This window comes from Tachypleus tridentatus, chromosome 12, assembly GCF_004210375.1.
Source record: "Tachypleus tridentatus isolate NWPU-2018 chromosome 12, ASM421037v1, whole genome shotgun sequence".
Lineage (NCBI taxonomy): Eukaryota > Metazoa > Arthropoda > Merostomata > Xiphosura > Limulidae > Tachypleus > Tachypleus tridentatus.
In genome coordinates, this window is record NC_134836.1 from 135,362,802 (window position 1) to 135,378,953 (window position 16,152).

Here is a 16,152-nt window from a genome sequence, read left to right on the forward strand (position 1 = left end):
GTCACAATACATAATAAATAGGTTTATTTGAGGAGCTACATATACAGGTTTAACCAGTTTTATTTATAATAAAGCATACCATAATCATTTTTAATTAAGGATCAATATTTACAGTTTGAATCAGTTTTATTTATCACACACCACACCATAATTATATTCAGATAAGGATCAACATTTACAAGTTTAATCACTTTTGTTTACAACACAATCAATAATAATTATGTTTAATTAAAGATCAACATATACAGGTTTCATCAGTTTCATTTATGACAGAACATGTCATAATTATATTGAATTAAGGTTCAACATAAATAGGTTTAATCATTTCTATTCATCACATCACACATTATGATTATGTTCAGTTAAAGATCAACATTTACACTTTGAACAATTTATCACACAACACACCATAATAATGTTCAATTAAGAGTCAACATATACAGATTTAATCACTCTTGTTTATAATTCAAAACATAATAATTAGATTTAATTAAGAATCAACAAATATGTTTTATCAGTTTTAATTATAACACACCACAAAATATCTAGATTTAATTAATGATCAACATATAAAGCTTAAACACGTTCTTTTTACCACACAGTATATTATAATTATGTTCAATTGAGGATTAACAAATAAAGGCTTAATTAGTTTTATTTATTACCAACACATCATAATTATATTTAATTAAGGATCAGCACTTGTCATCTTTCTCACTGTTGAGAGTAACACTCAACAATTATTTGAATGTTTTATGTTGACTTTGTCAGTATTAACAGTAACACTCTTCAATTATTGGAATGTTTGTTGTTGATTTTGTCAGTATTAACAGTAGCACTCTTCAATTATTGGAATGTTTGTTGTTGACTTTGTCAGTATTAACAGTAGCACTCTTCAATTATTGGAATGTTTGTTGTTGACTTTTTCAGTATTAACAGTAGCACTCTTCAATTATTGGAATGTTTGTTGTTGACTTTGTCAGTATTAACAGTAGCACTCTTCAATTATTAGAATGTTTGTTGTTGACTTTGTCAGTATTAACAGTAGCACTCTTCAATTATCAGAATGTTTGTTGTTGACTTTGTCAGTATTAACAGTAGCACTCTTCAATTATTAGAATGTTTGTTGTTGACTTTGTCAGTATTAACAGTAGCACTCTTCAATTGTTGGAATGTTTGTTGTTGACTTTGTCAGTATTAACAGTAGCACTCTTCAATTATTAGAATGTTTGTTGTTGACTTTGTCAGTATTAACAGTAGCACTCTTCAATTATTAGAATGTTTGTTGTTGACTTTGTCAGTATTAACAGTAGCAATCAACAATTACACTATGTAACAAAATTTTTACTTTTTCTTGTTCCTGGGCAGAAAGTGTTATTTTCCAATTTCTTGTAAATGAAAAAGACCTGTTTTTCTCTTCATATTTTGCTTTTGTGACTTGGGTAATGAAATTTTCAAATTTACTCATTTTCCAAAACATTCCAGGTAGATTTAGTGCTGAGCAGCTTATAAAGAATTTTCTAGAACCTTCCACAGTAATATATATGTACAGGGGCTCACCATTCACCACTTCAATTTAGTTCTAGCTGCCTAAGTGAACATAGGCTTATCCAAGGAGGCTTTACCAAGTTTCCCTGTTATCTTTGCCTTTGGGACAGCAGGGACACCACTGTGCGCTACAACAGGAAGCACTGGCCATAACGGACAGAGTACTCTATGTGGAGGTACAATGTTAAGTGTGAGCCACTAGTGGACCTCCAGAAGGTGTTGTTCCCGCCAATGCACATAAAATTGGGTCTTATGAAATAATTTGTCACAGCTTTTGATAAGGAGTCTGCAGCCTTCAAGTGCCTTCGAGACTTCTTCCCTAAGCTGTTTGAGGCAAAGGTCAAAGCTGATGTCTTCGTTGGACCATAAATAAAGAAGATTCTGGAGTGCACATAATTCCCTAAGAAGCTCACAAGGAATGAAAAAAACTTGGGGCAGCTTTGTCGCAGTGGTTCGAGGCTTTTTAGACAATCACAAGGCCGAAAATTATGGGGAACTGGTTGAGGCTCTGGTGAAGAACTACGGCAAAATGGGCTTCAGGACGCCCATCTTGATAAATTCAAGGACAACATACTCAGAAGAACAAGGCGAGCGCTTCCACCATGATATACTGGACTTTGAATGCCACTACAAAGGAGCGTATAACGAAAACATGATGAGAGACTATTTGGGAGCTGATACATGAAAGTGATTTACATTACAGTCGCAAATCTCGAAAAACTACTCACTTCCAAACATTTTTGTTCATTTGTATAACTTTAGTATAAATACATGTAAATATTGATTCACATGTTGTTTTATTCAGACCTTATGTAAATGAAAATGTGAAAATTTGCCGTTTTTACACAGAAAATAAGTTAATTTCTAAATTTCATTATCCAGGTTACAAAAGCAAAGTTTGAAGGGAATAATGGTTATTTTCTGTACTTTTACAACATAAGCAATTAAGAAATAACACATACTATCCAGGAACAAAATTTGTGTTACATAGTGTTATTGGAATGATGTAAGACTGAGTTTGTTTGTATTGGTAGTATCTTCCAGTCATCTTTCCAGGTTAATATCCACTACGTTTTTTGTATCTATGAATCATAATTTGATAGTTAATTTCATATCGTAATATTTATTGGTAAGTGAAAGATTATATTGAAAACAACGTAAAGAAATATTTAGGTTTAAACAAGCATTTCCCTCACCCTCTCATGTAATTCCTCCCTCTACTACTGTTGTACACTAAATTCTTATATGTACCAGTAGATGTGTGTTTGTGTTTCACATTAAACTAATTTTTTATACATTTTGTTACAGAAAATTTAAGAATATGGAAACATGGTGAATTCCTTGCTTTGCTCTTGTCTTTTCCGGGTGGTTCTCCCCCTGGTGTTGCTTATAGGTAAGAAGTTTTAGTAGTGTTAAGATTGTGTTGTTTTTAACTTGCATTTATTTACACACAGCCACAAGGAGTCATATGAACCGTGGACAATTCACCTGTTTGATGATATAAATTTTAAATCGATTTTTCTAAGTTATTTTTACCCTTTGTATGCACACAAATACGTGACGGCTTCTGAACTGAATACCGCCCCTCTGGTGGTAACTGCAAAGTGATTGATATCCAGATAAGGTAAAAATTATCACAGTCTTTAAGATAAATCAGTCTTTGGTCAGTGCTCAGAAACATTAAGATAAAACATTGATAAATATCGTTTCTCTCGGTAACAATTGGTCAAGTGAAGAGTTTTGACGGAAATGTTGGTCTCTAGATGTCTTGAAAGAAACGACATAGTCAATAATATAGTTGTTCAGAAAGAAGCGTATTGCATGCATAAATAAGTATTAACCTCATAAGTACAGAAGAAGCAGCATCGTTAACATTATTCGTTAATAATGTTTAGATTAATCAGAATTCCGTTATTATGATTAAACTTAGTTGTCCAGAAGAAATGGTATCCAACAATAGAATACCGTTATTATGATTAAACTTAGTTGTCAAGAAGAAATGGTATCCAACAATAGAATACCGTTATTGTGATTAAACTTAGTTGTCCAGAAGAAATGGTATCCAACAATAGAATACCGTTATTGTGATTAAACTTAGTTGTCCAGAAGAAATGGTATTCAACAATAGAATACCGTTATTGTGATTAAACTTAGTTGTCCAGAAGAAATGGTATCCAACAATACTTATTGCTAATCTTAGATAGCCAGCAAAAAACCCAAAAAATATAGCCAACATTATTAACTGATTTACTAATTTAATTTATTCACCAAAACGTGAATTTTGTGAACAAAGCAATCCTTATAAATGTATTTGAATAAATATGTAAACAATATTGTTTGGTTTTGATGTATAGGAAGTAGCGAATCAACAACAGGTTAGGCCTCAACGTCGCTTTTGAAAACTGCATATAAATGTGATCAGTGTTTAGTATTTCTCAAGAAGAATATAAAAATACATTTTTATTTAAAAACAGTTTTAAAACATTGTTCGAAGTACACATTACATTCAGGACAATGTATTTTGGTTATGTTATAGATTATTTTCTTTTCACTGAAGGTAAAATAGACGATATGATCTGGTGAAGAGCTCAAAACCTCTATAAATATATACCTAGGTTTTAGAAAGAATGTAAAGTACATAAAGTTTTGAATATATGGATCGTATAATCCAAATTTAATCAGTAAATACACAAATACATTTGCTTCTCATATAGAACTTAATAAACAAGTACAGCCAGGTGGTTAAGGCACTGGACTCCTAATTCGAGAGTCGCAGGTTCGAATCCCCGTTGCACCAACCATTTTCCCCATTTCAGCCATAGGGGCGTTATAATGTAACAGTCAATTCCAATATTCGTTGGTAAAAGTGTAGCCCAAGAGTCTCTGATCTTACACTGCTAAATTAGGGACGGCTATCACCAGCATGAGCTTCTAGTTGGATCTCGATTATGAAAACCTTAAGAAAATTATTATACTCGTATTGTTGCCTCATAAACAAATATCCCGGATCGAGGTAGAATTCTTATAGAAAAATACTGCTTGACGTTCAGTGCCTCATACCAAATAGAAGTTACGTAACAGTCTCAAAAAATATAACAGTCACGATGAAACTCAATATAACAGAACTACATTCTGAAAATGTTTAACTTTCGTGCTTAATGAGATGTAACGGAAAATTGATTGCTTTCGGAAAGTGTATATATATAGCAGCCCTTTCTAAAGAAAAATATTCATACATAAAGGTCATAAATGTGTATTAAAATCGTGGATTTAGAATATCCAGGAGGAGAATATTTATTGTACTTAATAGCCAGGGTCGTAGATTTTTTACACCCGATGGGGGGATGATTTTTGCAACCACTTATGTGGGCTGTTTAGTTTACAAATTGGTAATCTCTGATTACGTGAACTTGAAAGCTGTAAACATGCAGTCACAGAGTAATCTTGTTGCCACGATACTTGCATGTATACTTAAGCCTACTGACTGATACTTACGAACTATCGCTTAGATCGAAAAGCTTAGAAGCACGCCTATATTAAAGATGTACATTTCGGTTACTGAAAAAGCCTACATCTAGGCCTAATTATGTAATTTGATTGGTAAGAACACAATTACAAACACACAATTTGTAGGCCTGTGATGCAATAAAACAATTCAACAGACCAAACTGTAGGGGATATGATTGTATGCACCATACACCTAAAATGAAGGGGGGATGTATACCCTCCACCCCCACAGGATCTACGCCCCTGTATATATAGCAACGGAAAATAGAGAAATATTCATCTTTTTTAAACGAAAGTGTTAGTTGTCTGCAGATGCTTTTCTGTTGTGAATACAACACAATTCACAAATTAAATAAACTCAAAGGCCCCAGCATGGATAGGTGGTTAAGCACTCGACTCGTAATCCGAGAGTCGCGGGTTCGAATCTCAGTCACACCAAACATCCTCGCCCTTTCAGCCGTGGGGGCGTTATAATGTACGGTCAGTCACACTATTCGTTGATAAAAGAGTAGCCCAAGAGTTGGCGATGGGTGGTGATGACTAACTGCCTTCTCTCTAGTCTTACACTGCTGAATTAGGGACGGCTAGCGCAGATAGTCCTCGTGCAGCTTTGCACTAATTCTGATAACAAACAAAACAAAATAAACTCAATACAACACAATTGACAAATTAATTAACACAATACAACACAGTTCACAAATTAATTAAATCAATACAACACGGTTCACGAATTAATTAAACACAATAATAATAACGTTACTGTGTTGAATAGTAATAAACAGATTTGTTTCATTGAATTTTGATCCTCAATGGTATATCTGCGGACTGGTACCGCGAGAAACTGGGTTTCCATACCCGTGGTGGGCGGAACACAGATAGCCCGTTGTGTAACTTTGTGCCTAACTATAAGTAAACAAACAAGTTTCATACTTGTGTTTTTGTGCCATTAGGGACAGTCTCCAAAGTGAAAACTGTCGTTAATATACTTTAAGTATGACGTATTCAACCCTATGTAGTACCTTCTGACAGGATTTTTAAGACAGTTTCACACACTAAAGACAGTCCTAATTTCACAGCTACAACACCAGGAGGATTAGATCCAGATGAGACATGTTAACCCTTCAAAAAAGAGGAGTTAACACCTGGAATAACTAAGTACAATAATAAACAGTTATTTATAGTTGGGGTCGAGCGTAGTTTAGTGATCAGTGTGTCTTGACGGTAAATTTCAAAGGCTTTGCCACAACGATCCGCTATGCACGAGTTCACTATAATATGGACATATTTTGGTTGGCTCGCTGCTTTTCTTGGACTGACATGTCTTGAAAATAAGATGTTTGACTCGTAATATTCGGATTAAGACTATGAATTTCATCACCGAACATGCTCCCCTTTTAACGTCTTGAGGATGTTTTAATGTGATGGTCAATTCCAATATTCGTTAAAAGTAGCCTAGTAGTTGCTGATAGGTAGTGTTTTTTTAACGTCTTCCCTCTAGTCTATCACTGCTAAACTAGGGATGGCTGGTGCAAATCTTTTCTGGGTAACTGAAACACTGAAAAATGTTTCCCAGAAAAGTAACTTCACAACGCAGCACTAAAAACAACAATTTAATGTAGATAACAATGAAGCCTTCCTTTGCTTTAAAATTTAGAAAAACTATCTACTGTTTAAATTAACAATAGGCTTAAGAAAAAATGAACACGACGAAAAAGGACATTCACGCCATGATACTGAACCGAAATTAAAAGGAATAAACAAACCAAGTCTTAGACGTGTTACTATGACAACCATACCTGTTCGTTCTGTTTTATTTTTAGTACAATGGCTTTCCATTTTCCCCTGTCACAGGAAACGGTGGGAAATTATGCAGCAAAACGGGCAAGCCAGACTATATTGAACTTTATAATGGTGTGGGTGTCTCTCTCTGTATATATATACATGTATGTTGTATTCACATAAGTGTCTACCTGTGTGCGTGTGTTTGTTTAAAAGGCATTTTATCCTTCTTCTTGACATGATAATACCGTGCGAGTTCAATGACCCTTCTATGATATGACGTCATATCTATGTCATTGAAGGTTTGCCTTAAGTAAAGTGGGCTTGAAAATTGTCGTGATAGTAAAGTACCATACACTTTACATAATTAAACTGAAACCTTCAGCTAGGCATAATAAAGGTTCTATTAGTATTTCACTTTTCTTTGAAGCATTATCTGTATACTAAACTGGTTCTAAAAGTGAATCCTGCAGCTAGTGAAAACAAAGGTTCTATTATTGTGTTACATTTCTTTATAGCATTATCTGTATACCATATTGGTTCTAAACTGAATACATAGTGATAATAAAGGTTTTATTATTGTTTCACATTTATTTATAGCATTATCTGTATACCATATTGGTTCTAAACTGAACACATCGTTAGTGATAATAAAGGTTCTATTATTGTTTCACATTTATTTATAGCATTATCTGTTTACTACACTGGTTCTAAAACTGAACTGTTCAGTTAGTGATAATAAAGGTTCTATTATTCTTTGATATTTCTTAACAGCATTATCTTTATACCTCAATGGTTCTAAAACTGAACCCTTCAGCTAGTGAAAATAAAGGATCTACTATTGCATCACGTTTTTATAGCATTATCTGAATACCACAGTGGTTCTAAAACTGAGCCCTTCAGCTAATTATAACAAAGGTTCTATTACTGCATCACATTTCTCTTTATAGCATTATCTGTATACTACACTGGTTCTAAAACTGAACTGTTCAGTTAATGATAATAAAGGATCTTTATTGCATCACATTTTTATAGCATTATCTGTACGCTACAGTGGTTCTGAACTGAACTCTTCAGCTAGTTAAAACAAAGGTTCTATTATTCTATTACATATCTATATAGCATTATCTGTATATTACACTGATTCTAAACTGTACCCTTCAGTAAGTGATAATAAAAGTTCTATTATTGTTTCACATTTCTTAATATCATTATCTGTATGCTACACTAGTTCTGAACTGAACTCTTCAGCTAGTTAAAACAAAGGTTCTATTATTCTATTACATATCTATATAGCATTATCTGTATATTACACTGATTCTAAACTGTACCCTTCAGTAAGTGATAATAAAAGTTCTATTATTGTTTCACATTTCTTAATATCATTATCTGTGTGCTACACTAGTTCTGAACTGAACTCTTCAGCTAGTTAAAACAAAGGTTCTATTATTCTATTACATATCTATATAGCATTATCTGTATATTACACTGATTCTAAACTGTACCCTTCAGTAAGTGATAATAAAAGTTCTATTATTGTTTCACATTTCTTAATATCATTATCTGTATGCTACACTAGTTCTGAACTGAACCCTTCAGCTAGTTATAACAAAGGTTCTATTATTGTTTAACATTGATTTGTAGCGTTATCTGTACACTACACTGGTTCTAAAACTCAAACCTTCAGCTAGCGATAAAAAGGTTCTATTATTGTTTCACATTTCTTTATAGCATTATCTGTATACTACACTAGTTCTGAACTGAACCCTTCAGCTAGTTATAACAAAGGTTCTATTATTGTTTAACATTGATTTGTAGCGTTATCTGTACACTACAGTGGTTCTAAAACTCAAACCTTCAGCTAGCGATAAAAAGGTTCTATTATTGTTTCACATTTCTTTATAGCATTATCTGTATACTACACAGGTTCTAAAACTAACGAAGCTAGTGATAATAAATATTAAAGCTGGCATTCCCTTACACATCTTACAATGACCACGTGCTGACTTGTAGTGTATGCATCTGATTTACTGTATTTTACATCTCACATTGACCATGTGTTTACTTGTAGTGTAACCATCGGGTTTACTGTGTTTTACATCTCACATTGACCACGTATTTACTTGTAGTGTGACAATCTGGTTTACTCTGTTTTACATATCACAATGGCCTCGTGTTTACTGATAGCGTAACCAGCTGGTTCACTATGTTTTATACTCACAATGACTACGTGTTTAGTTGCAGTGTAACCATCTGGTTCACTGTGTTTTACGTCTCATAATGACCACGTGTTTACTCGTAGTGTAACCATCGTGTTTACTGTGTTTTACGTCTCACAATGATCACGAGTTTACTTATAGTTTTACCATCTAGTTTACTGTGTGTTACATCTCACATTGACACTTATCTTGTATTTAAATTATGTAACATTCTTTTACACATTTTATTTTGTACAGTATAGTCATGAGTATTTCTCTCAAATATAGAAATTCAATAACCCGAATGTTTTCGAATGACTTAACCCATTTCCTCTCCTTTTGTTGTTTTTTCTGGAAATAAACAAGAAATGGAAAATATAAAAACTAGTAATGTCGTCCTAAGTAACATGGTGGATATGTGAAGTAAATATTTACGTAAGTTCTGTGTAAGTGTATTAATAACGTCGAAACATTGACGAGCATAAAACGCATAAAATGCATAGCATCATAATTTATATACACATAGTTTCTATTCTCAACAGGTGTACCAATAAAAACAGATGTAAGGACTTTACTGTTTTACCTTTATTTTATTATCTATGTTTGTTTAAGATTAATATATATATATTTATAAATGCGTGTAACGTATATTGTTAAATGTGTATTGCGAAAGTTCTGCCCGTTCTGTTGATTTTTAGATTATCGAATGTAAAAGTCAACAGTAATGTTTTATATTGTTGCCTACTGAACTTTCAAGAACTTCACCTAAAGTATATAAATCGACGCGCCGAGAGACAGGTTAATAACATTGTTGGGTCGCTACAGTCAGTAATATTGTGGAAGCTGTAATTGTGGTAAACGCATATTAATCGGAACACGAGATATTTCACCAACAACATTTATACATTTCGTACATTACAAACCGTTTAAATTAAGTAAATTGACTTCGGATTTTAGTATTTGTACGAGGACATTAGATGTCGTTGTCAGTTTTGTTTGTTTTTATTTCGTGCAAAGCTGCATGAGAGTTATTTGCGCTAGCTGTTCCTAATTTAGCATGTAAGACTAGAGGGAAGGCAGCTAGTCATCACCACCCACCGCCAACTCGTGGGCTATTCATTTGTTAACAAATAGTGGGATTGATCGTAACATTATAACGTCCTCACGGCGGAAAGGGTGAACATGTTTGGTATGACGGGGATTCGAACTCGCAACCCTCGGATTATGTGTTGAGGATCTTAACCACCTTGCCAATTAAAAAAACAAACAAACGTGATTCAAGGTAGTTAGCTGTCAAGAGAAATGTAAAGTATATGAACTCAGAATTAATTCGCTTGTCGTGGACCTGGGCCGTCGATAAAATATTCAGATCCAGACAAGATAGAAGACTGAATATTGTTTGCGAGTTTGTAAAACTATTGTATATAGATCATTGTTTGTAATAACCGTTATTCTAAGTTGTATTGTTTTTGTATATTAAAATATATTTGTATTAAGAAAGGAATTTGTATCTATCAATCTTGTTGCCAAATATTTTAAAATTCGTACATATTAACGTTCAACTAACTTTTAAATTAAAATTAAAATTTCCGGCTATCTGAAATCGTAATACGTTAGCGTACATAGCATAATAAATCGGTGACTTGTCCGAAATAAATTTTAATACGTAACATTGGACATTCATAGAACTAGTATTGATGACCTTTATGTTTTTTATACTTCTTCAGTTCCTACATAATATAGGGTTTGGTTCAATAAAGTATCTGACTATATAGTGTAACATGTAGAATAATGGATGCTTCGTAACTTACCTGGTAATTCCTGTTTCACCAAAACTTAAGTTTTTACGGAAAGCTGAATTCGATGGGTAATGATAACATTGTTTTCATTAGAATTATGATTTTGTTCTTCTTTTTTAATTTTGTATTTAAAAATAATAAAGTTGGTAGTTAAAGATGTGGAGAATGTTTTGTTCTATCAAATTATGATAAAATTACAGTTACTACTAAAACTAAGTAGACGCTAGGCCTATTGTGATAATATTAGTTTATAAGGTTTCATAAGATAATAATGAACGAAAATAAAATGTCTGGGTTTTGGCTATCTGCTGGGTCCACCGGGGGGAATCGAACCCCTGATGTTAGCGTTGTAAATCCGTAGACTTACCGCTATCCCAGCATGGGACCAAGTTAGCTGAAAAACCGCATATTCACTGGAGATAATAGCAAGTATGTTAGTAGCTCTTCATACAAACTTCTGATGACCTGTAGTTGACTTTTACGGGCAGTGTGGTAGCGTAGTGTCCGATAATCTTCATACATATATATTTTTTATTCTACAGATGTAGTAACAACGCCCAGACGTTGAGGAACACATTAAACCATATATCATAAGCTGGCATATTTTCATGTAAAGGAGAAGTTACAGTCACTTCTGTTATTTTGTTGTAAGACCCAAACTATTCCCATACTCTGGCTGGCTTTTCTCTGGTAAGGAGTTCAAAAATTAGAATAGTTATTATTGAACCGAAGAGGTTCTCTTACCTGATCATTTAGACCAGGTCACTGATCACTTTGAAACATTATATTTCCCAAACTTTAATTCGATTTTCACATGGCAGATGAAGCAAGTGTTAATCGATGAATGACGGATACTAATTCTTAAAGAATTTCTGGTTTATCAAATACAGTACATTTTCATTTTAAAACTTGATATATTAAATTCCAAAACGTAAAGCTATAAGTACCGTTGATTTGATTATGGATAGACATAATCACTTTGCACGTGCTCAGAATAATAAGAAAAACAAAAACAAGTCATAAGTCCTTCCTGAGACTTGAAACGCTGCACTCCTGGAAACCTGAAGCATTTCTTCCTACCTCCAACACTTGTTTAACTTTTTAAAAATAAAACATCTTTTGTTGTTTAAATAGCTCGTGCAAATTAATTTTTGTCCCTGCGTGAGATATAGCTTGGATATTTGTGATCATTGGTTAAACAGTTGTTATAATAACATAGTTTTATTACAAAATGACATTAAACAAACACTTGAAACGGCGATATCTCGAGCTTAGAAAAAAAGACTTGTAACTGAGTTACTTAAGTGTTATTAAATGTAGTATGTAACACAGAAACAACGTACTGCTATGTTGGGTTATTCTGTAGTGAAACATTTAATACGTGGACAGGTTCAGTGGTTAGCTTGCTCGGACTGTGAATCCAAGGCTTCATGGCTCGCGTTCTATTGCTTTAGAAACATTGCACTTACATTTCATGGATGCTTTATAAATAGCGTAATGGTAAAATAGCACTAGCCTGTCAAAGAAACGAAATCCAATAGTTGACGGTGAGTGTCTTCCTCTAGACTGTATATCAGTTCAAAATTAGGAATAGCTACAGGTAGATAGCCTTTGTCAGGGTCATCCCCAGGAGTTAGAGGTTGAACAATCATTCCAATATTTCAACACGTTTTAAGGGTGCATTGTTTGTAGTTTTACTTTTCTAATAAGCACTTGACATTTATGTAAATTACCTAAACTCTTTTGGTAGAAGAAAAGGTTCATAATTATTTTGGAAATAAAAGGCTAACTACGATTCTGCTTGTGTAGTTTTCCGCAAAACCTTTAACAGGTAATCATAATAATCGTTTCTAATTATCCTGTTATGTACCAGTTTTCCACTTTTGAATTGACAGATGAGCTGAACGCTGTGCTAGGATTCGATACACATGCGGGGCGAATGCACATAATCATGAACCGTTTTCTTGTAACTTTTTAAGTTTTATATGTAAACATTAAAGTATTGTGCAAATTGACTATAATCAATTTTAAAGTTTAATACAGAAATACGACAGTATCGCATTTTTTACTAGGCTTAACTGGAAACGGGCTGAATTTGCTTGCCGAGAAATATTAAATTGTTTATATTTCTTATAAATCATTAGATCTATCACCAGATACGATGTTTTAAAGTTTTATCAAAACGTGTCATTTAAATAAAATCCTTTTAATAACTGAGAAATAATCATATTTTATATCGAAATATTCGTTATTACTTTAGAATTTCTATTAATTATAACTGATAGATATTCGTTATTACTTTAGAATTTCTATTAATTATAACAATGATAGGGAACACCAGCGTTTTTGTAAACAATTATTGTTGATTGTTATACTGAAAGAATATTCTATAAATTTCGATAAGAGGAGGAACTTACGCGATACACCGTCAACGATATACGTCACAGGTAGAAAAGAAAACAACACTGAAACAAACGTAGACATTAAAATAAATATACAACAGTAGATCTGTCACATATCGAATAAGAATTACAGAAATGATAGTGGAAAATATAAATAGTATTTGTTGCGCTGTAATTCCTTTCCTCGATATTTAAAGGACTGTTACTCGGTTTGGCAGAGCAGGATAACATAAATTGGCCAAATCCAAGAATACTAAACTATATTTGATTTTGAGGTATATCTTTGACTCTTAGATAACCCATCTATGAAAATTAAAGGTAACACAACCAATTATATTTTCTCACCAGATGTAGTGTTGTACCATGACATGTAAGGCTAAATTATTACAACACCAAAAACTGCATTTCGATACCTGTAGTTGGTGTAGTACAACTAGCGCGTTGTGCAGTTTTGTGATTATTAAAACGTAGACAGTTGCAGCACTTCAGGGATCTTTATATTATATGACCTAATGATTTATGCCTACCACACGAAGTAAAATCACACACAAGCCCCTAATATATGGATGACATAGCAGGTTAGTACCAGCAGGTAAACAAAGTTGTAACAACTGCATCAAGTACAAAGTTATTGCTTCATGTGAAGTGACAAATGCTTACCCATCAGAAAACACAGTTCGTAGTTTTTCGTGAAAAAAAACAAGACGAAACGAAACAAGTACACATTACTACAACAAATTAAAAGCTACTGAAAAAAATAGCAAAGTTCCTATGCATTACATACCACACCAGGTTAACAAAAAATAAGCACACCATCAGTGCTATCTCAGATTGATATTTTAGAAGCTTTTAATATTTATGAAAGTCCAAACCATACAATATATTTATATACACAAAACATTTGTATCTTCCACCAATGAATACATATTTATAGCTGTACTAAACACATCATATTAAAACTACCTCAAACTACAGAAATATTCCATTGTTTATCTTTGCTGTTTACAACAAACGTGTCATTTACAGGTAAACTACAAATAATTAATGTGAGAATTAAAAGTTTCAAGAGCAGATTGCATGATTGAATAACTTCTAACATTCATGGTTCCAAATCAAGTCACACTGATAGCATTAAAGTTTCTGTTACATTCGTACATTGCTTTTCGTTTTATTTTATCACTATTTTTCTCATCTTTTAGTTATGTGTCTGTAAGCTTAAACATTTCCTGATTTGCAAATCTTCTATTTCATAGTTAAGCTTTGTTTTTTTAATTTCGTGCAAAGCTACTCGAGGGCTATCTGCACTAGTTGTCCCTACTTCAGCAGTGTAAGACTAGAGGGAAGGCAGCTAGTCATCACCACCCACCGCCAACTCTTGGGTTACTATTTTACCAACAAATAGTGGTATTGACTGTCACGTTATAATGCCCCCACGGCTGAAAGGGCAAGCATGTTTGGTGCAACTGGGATTTGAACCCGTGACCCTTGGATTACGATTAGAACGCCTTAACACACTTGGCCATGCCGGGCCTCATAGTTAAGATCTTGAAGTAGTTATAGGGAAACTGAAAATTTGGTTTGGTTTGAATTTTGCGCAAAGATACTCAAGGGCTGTCTGGGCTAGCCATCATTAATTTAGCAGTTTAAGATTAGAGGGAAGGCAGCTAGTCATCACCATGTATTGCCAACTCTTGGACTACTCTTTTATTAACGAATTAGTGGGATTGACCATCACATTATAACACCCCCACGGCTGAAAGGGCGAGCATATTTGGTACAATGGGGTTTTGAACCCATGACACTCAGTTTATAAGTCAAACGCCTTATCCAACCTGGTCATGCCAGGCCAAACTGTAGGTATTAGGGTAGGTTACAGAATGAGAAACATTGAACTATAAACATAATGTCAGTTGTAGATTGTTTTTAAAACAATGATTCTAAAATTTTGTTTGTGGACAAACAAAACAAGATATAAGATTATTACTACACTGAAATATGTTATAATACTAACATATTCCCAGCTGATCTGGAAATTTGGAACTGCATTAAAAAAACTATATAATTATATATGAACTTTAAAATCTAAACATCACATATGTCGTTAATTTACAAGTACCAGAGTAGTAAATGAATGAATTAGTATATTTTTCATCACTGCAGTGTTTTCAACATCCATGTTCCTGTTTATACATCTACACAACAGATTTGAGGTATTAAAATATTCTGTGAATTTCACTGAGTGACAAAGTTATTTAATTATGTATTTCACCTGAGGTAAGAGAGTGAAGAGGTAAAAGGATCTAGCTCAGGTTTATGAATTATTATTCAAACACCAATGAGTACGTGCATATTACTTATGCTGTTGTTGTCTTGTGTATAAATGTTTGTATAATACTTTATGTGACAAGATTATAAAAGTTTTTAAATGTAACAAATTAACCAGGACAATAATAAAAACGTTTCAGAAAACCATTTGTGAATATTCAAATTGTATTTTTTTTTCTCTTTTCAGCTGTTATTTTTCGTTTCAACTTTTTTTCCTTCTTATACCTCCTCCTTTTGTTGCTGGCACCAATTGTTCCAGGTCCTACATTAACGAGCAATGGATTGGGTAAGAAACTTTGTTGGATTGTCAAACATTTTGTTCTTCCTTCCAGTTATTCTAAGACCTATACTGATCAGCAGTGACTTAGGTAATAACCAGTTTCATGTTTTTCATGTATTTCCTCCTGCTAGTAATAATATTAGTTGTTCCAGGCTCTTATCAGTCACTAGTGTCATAGATGAGAAACAGTTTTTTTGTCCTTCATATGTCTTGTCATCTTGTTACAAACACCAGTCGGGTGTTTCACGTCTCACATTAACCAGTAATGGCTTATGTGATATGAAAATGGTTGTTTTTAATATGACTATTATCTT

General features: G+C 33.3%; 1 protein-coding gene across 1 annotated transcript in view; it reads left to right on the forward strand.

Annotated features, from left to right (window-relative positions):
- The window catches only part of LOC143235808 (piezo-type mechanosensitive ion channel component-like), a 50,205-nt gene that overhangs the window by 1,636 nt on the left and 32,417 nt on the right, over positions 1–16,152 (forward strand). Inside the window, exons 2-3 of the mRNA XM_076474002.1 lie at positions 2,857–2,941; positions 15,746–15,844. Of these exons, the coding sequence (XP_076330117.1) occupies positions 2,878–2,941; positions 15,746–15,844 (163 nt within the window). The 5' untranslated portion in view covers positions 2,857–2,877. The remainder of the gene's footprint in view (positions 1–2,856; positions 2,942–15,745; positions 15,845–16,152) is intronic.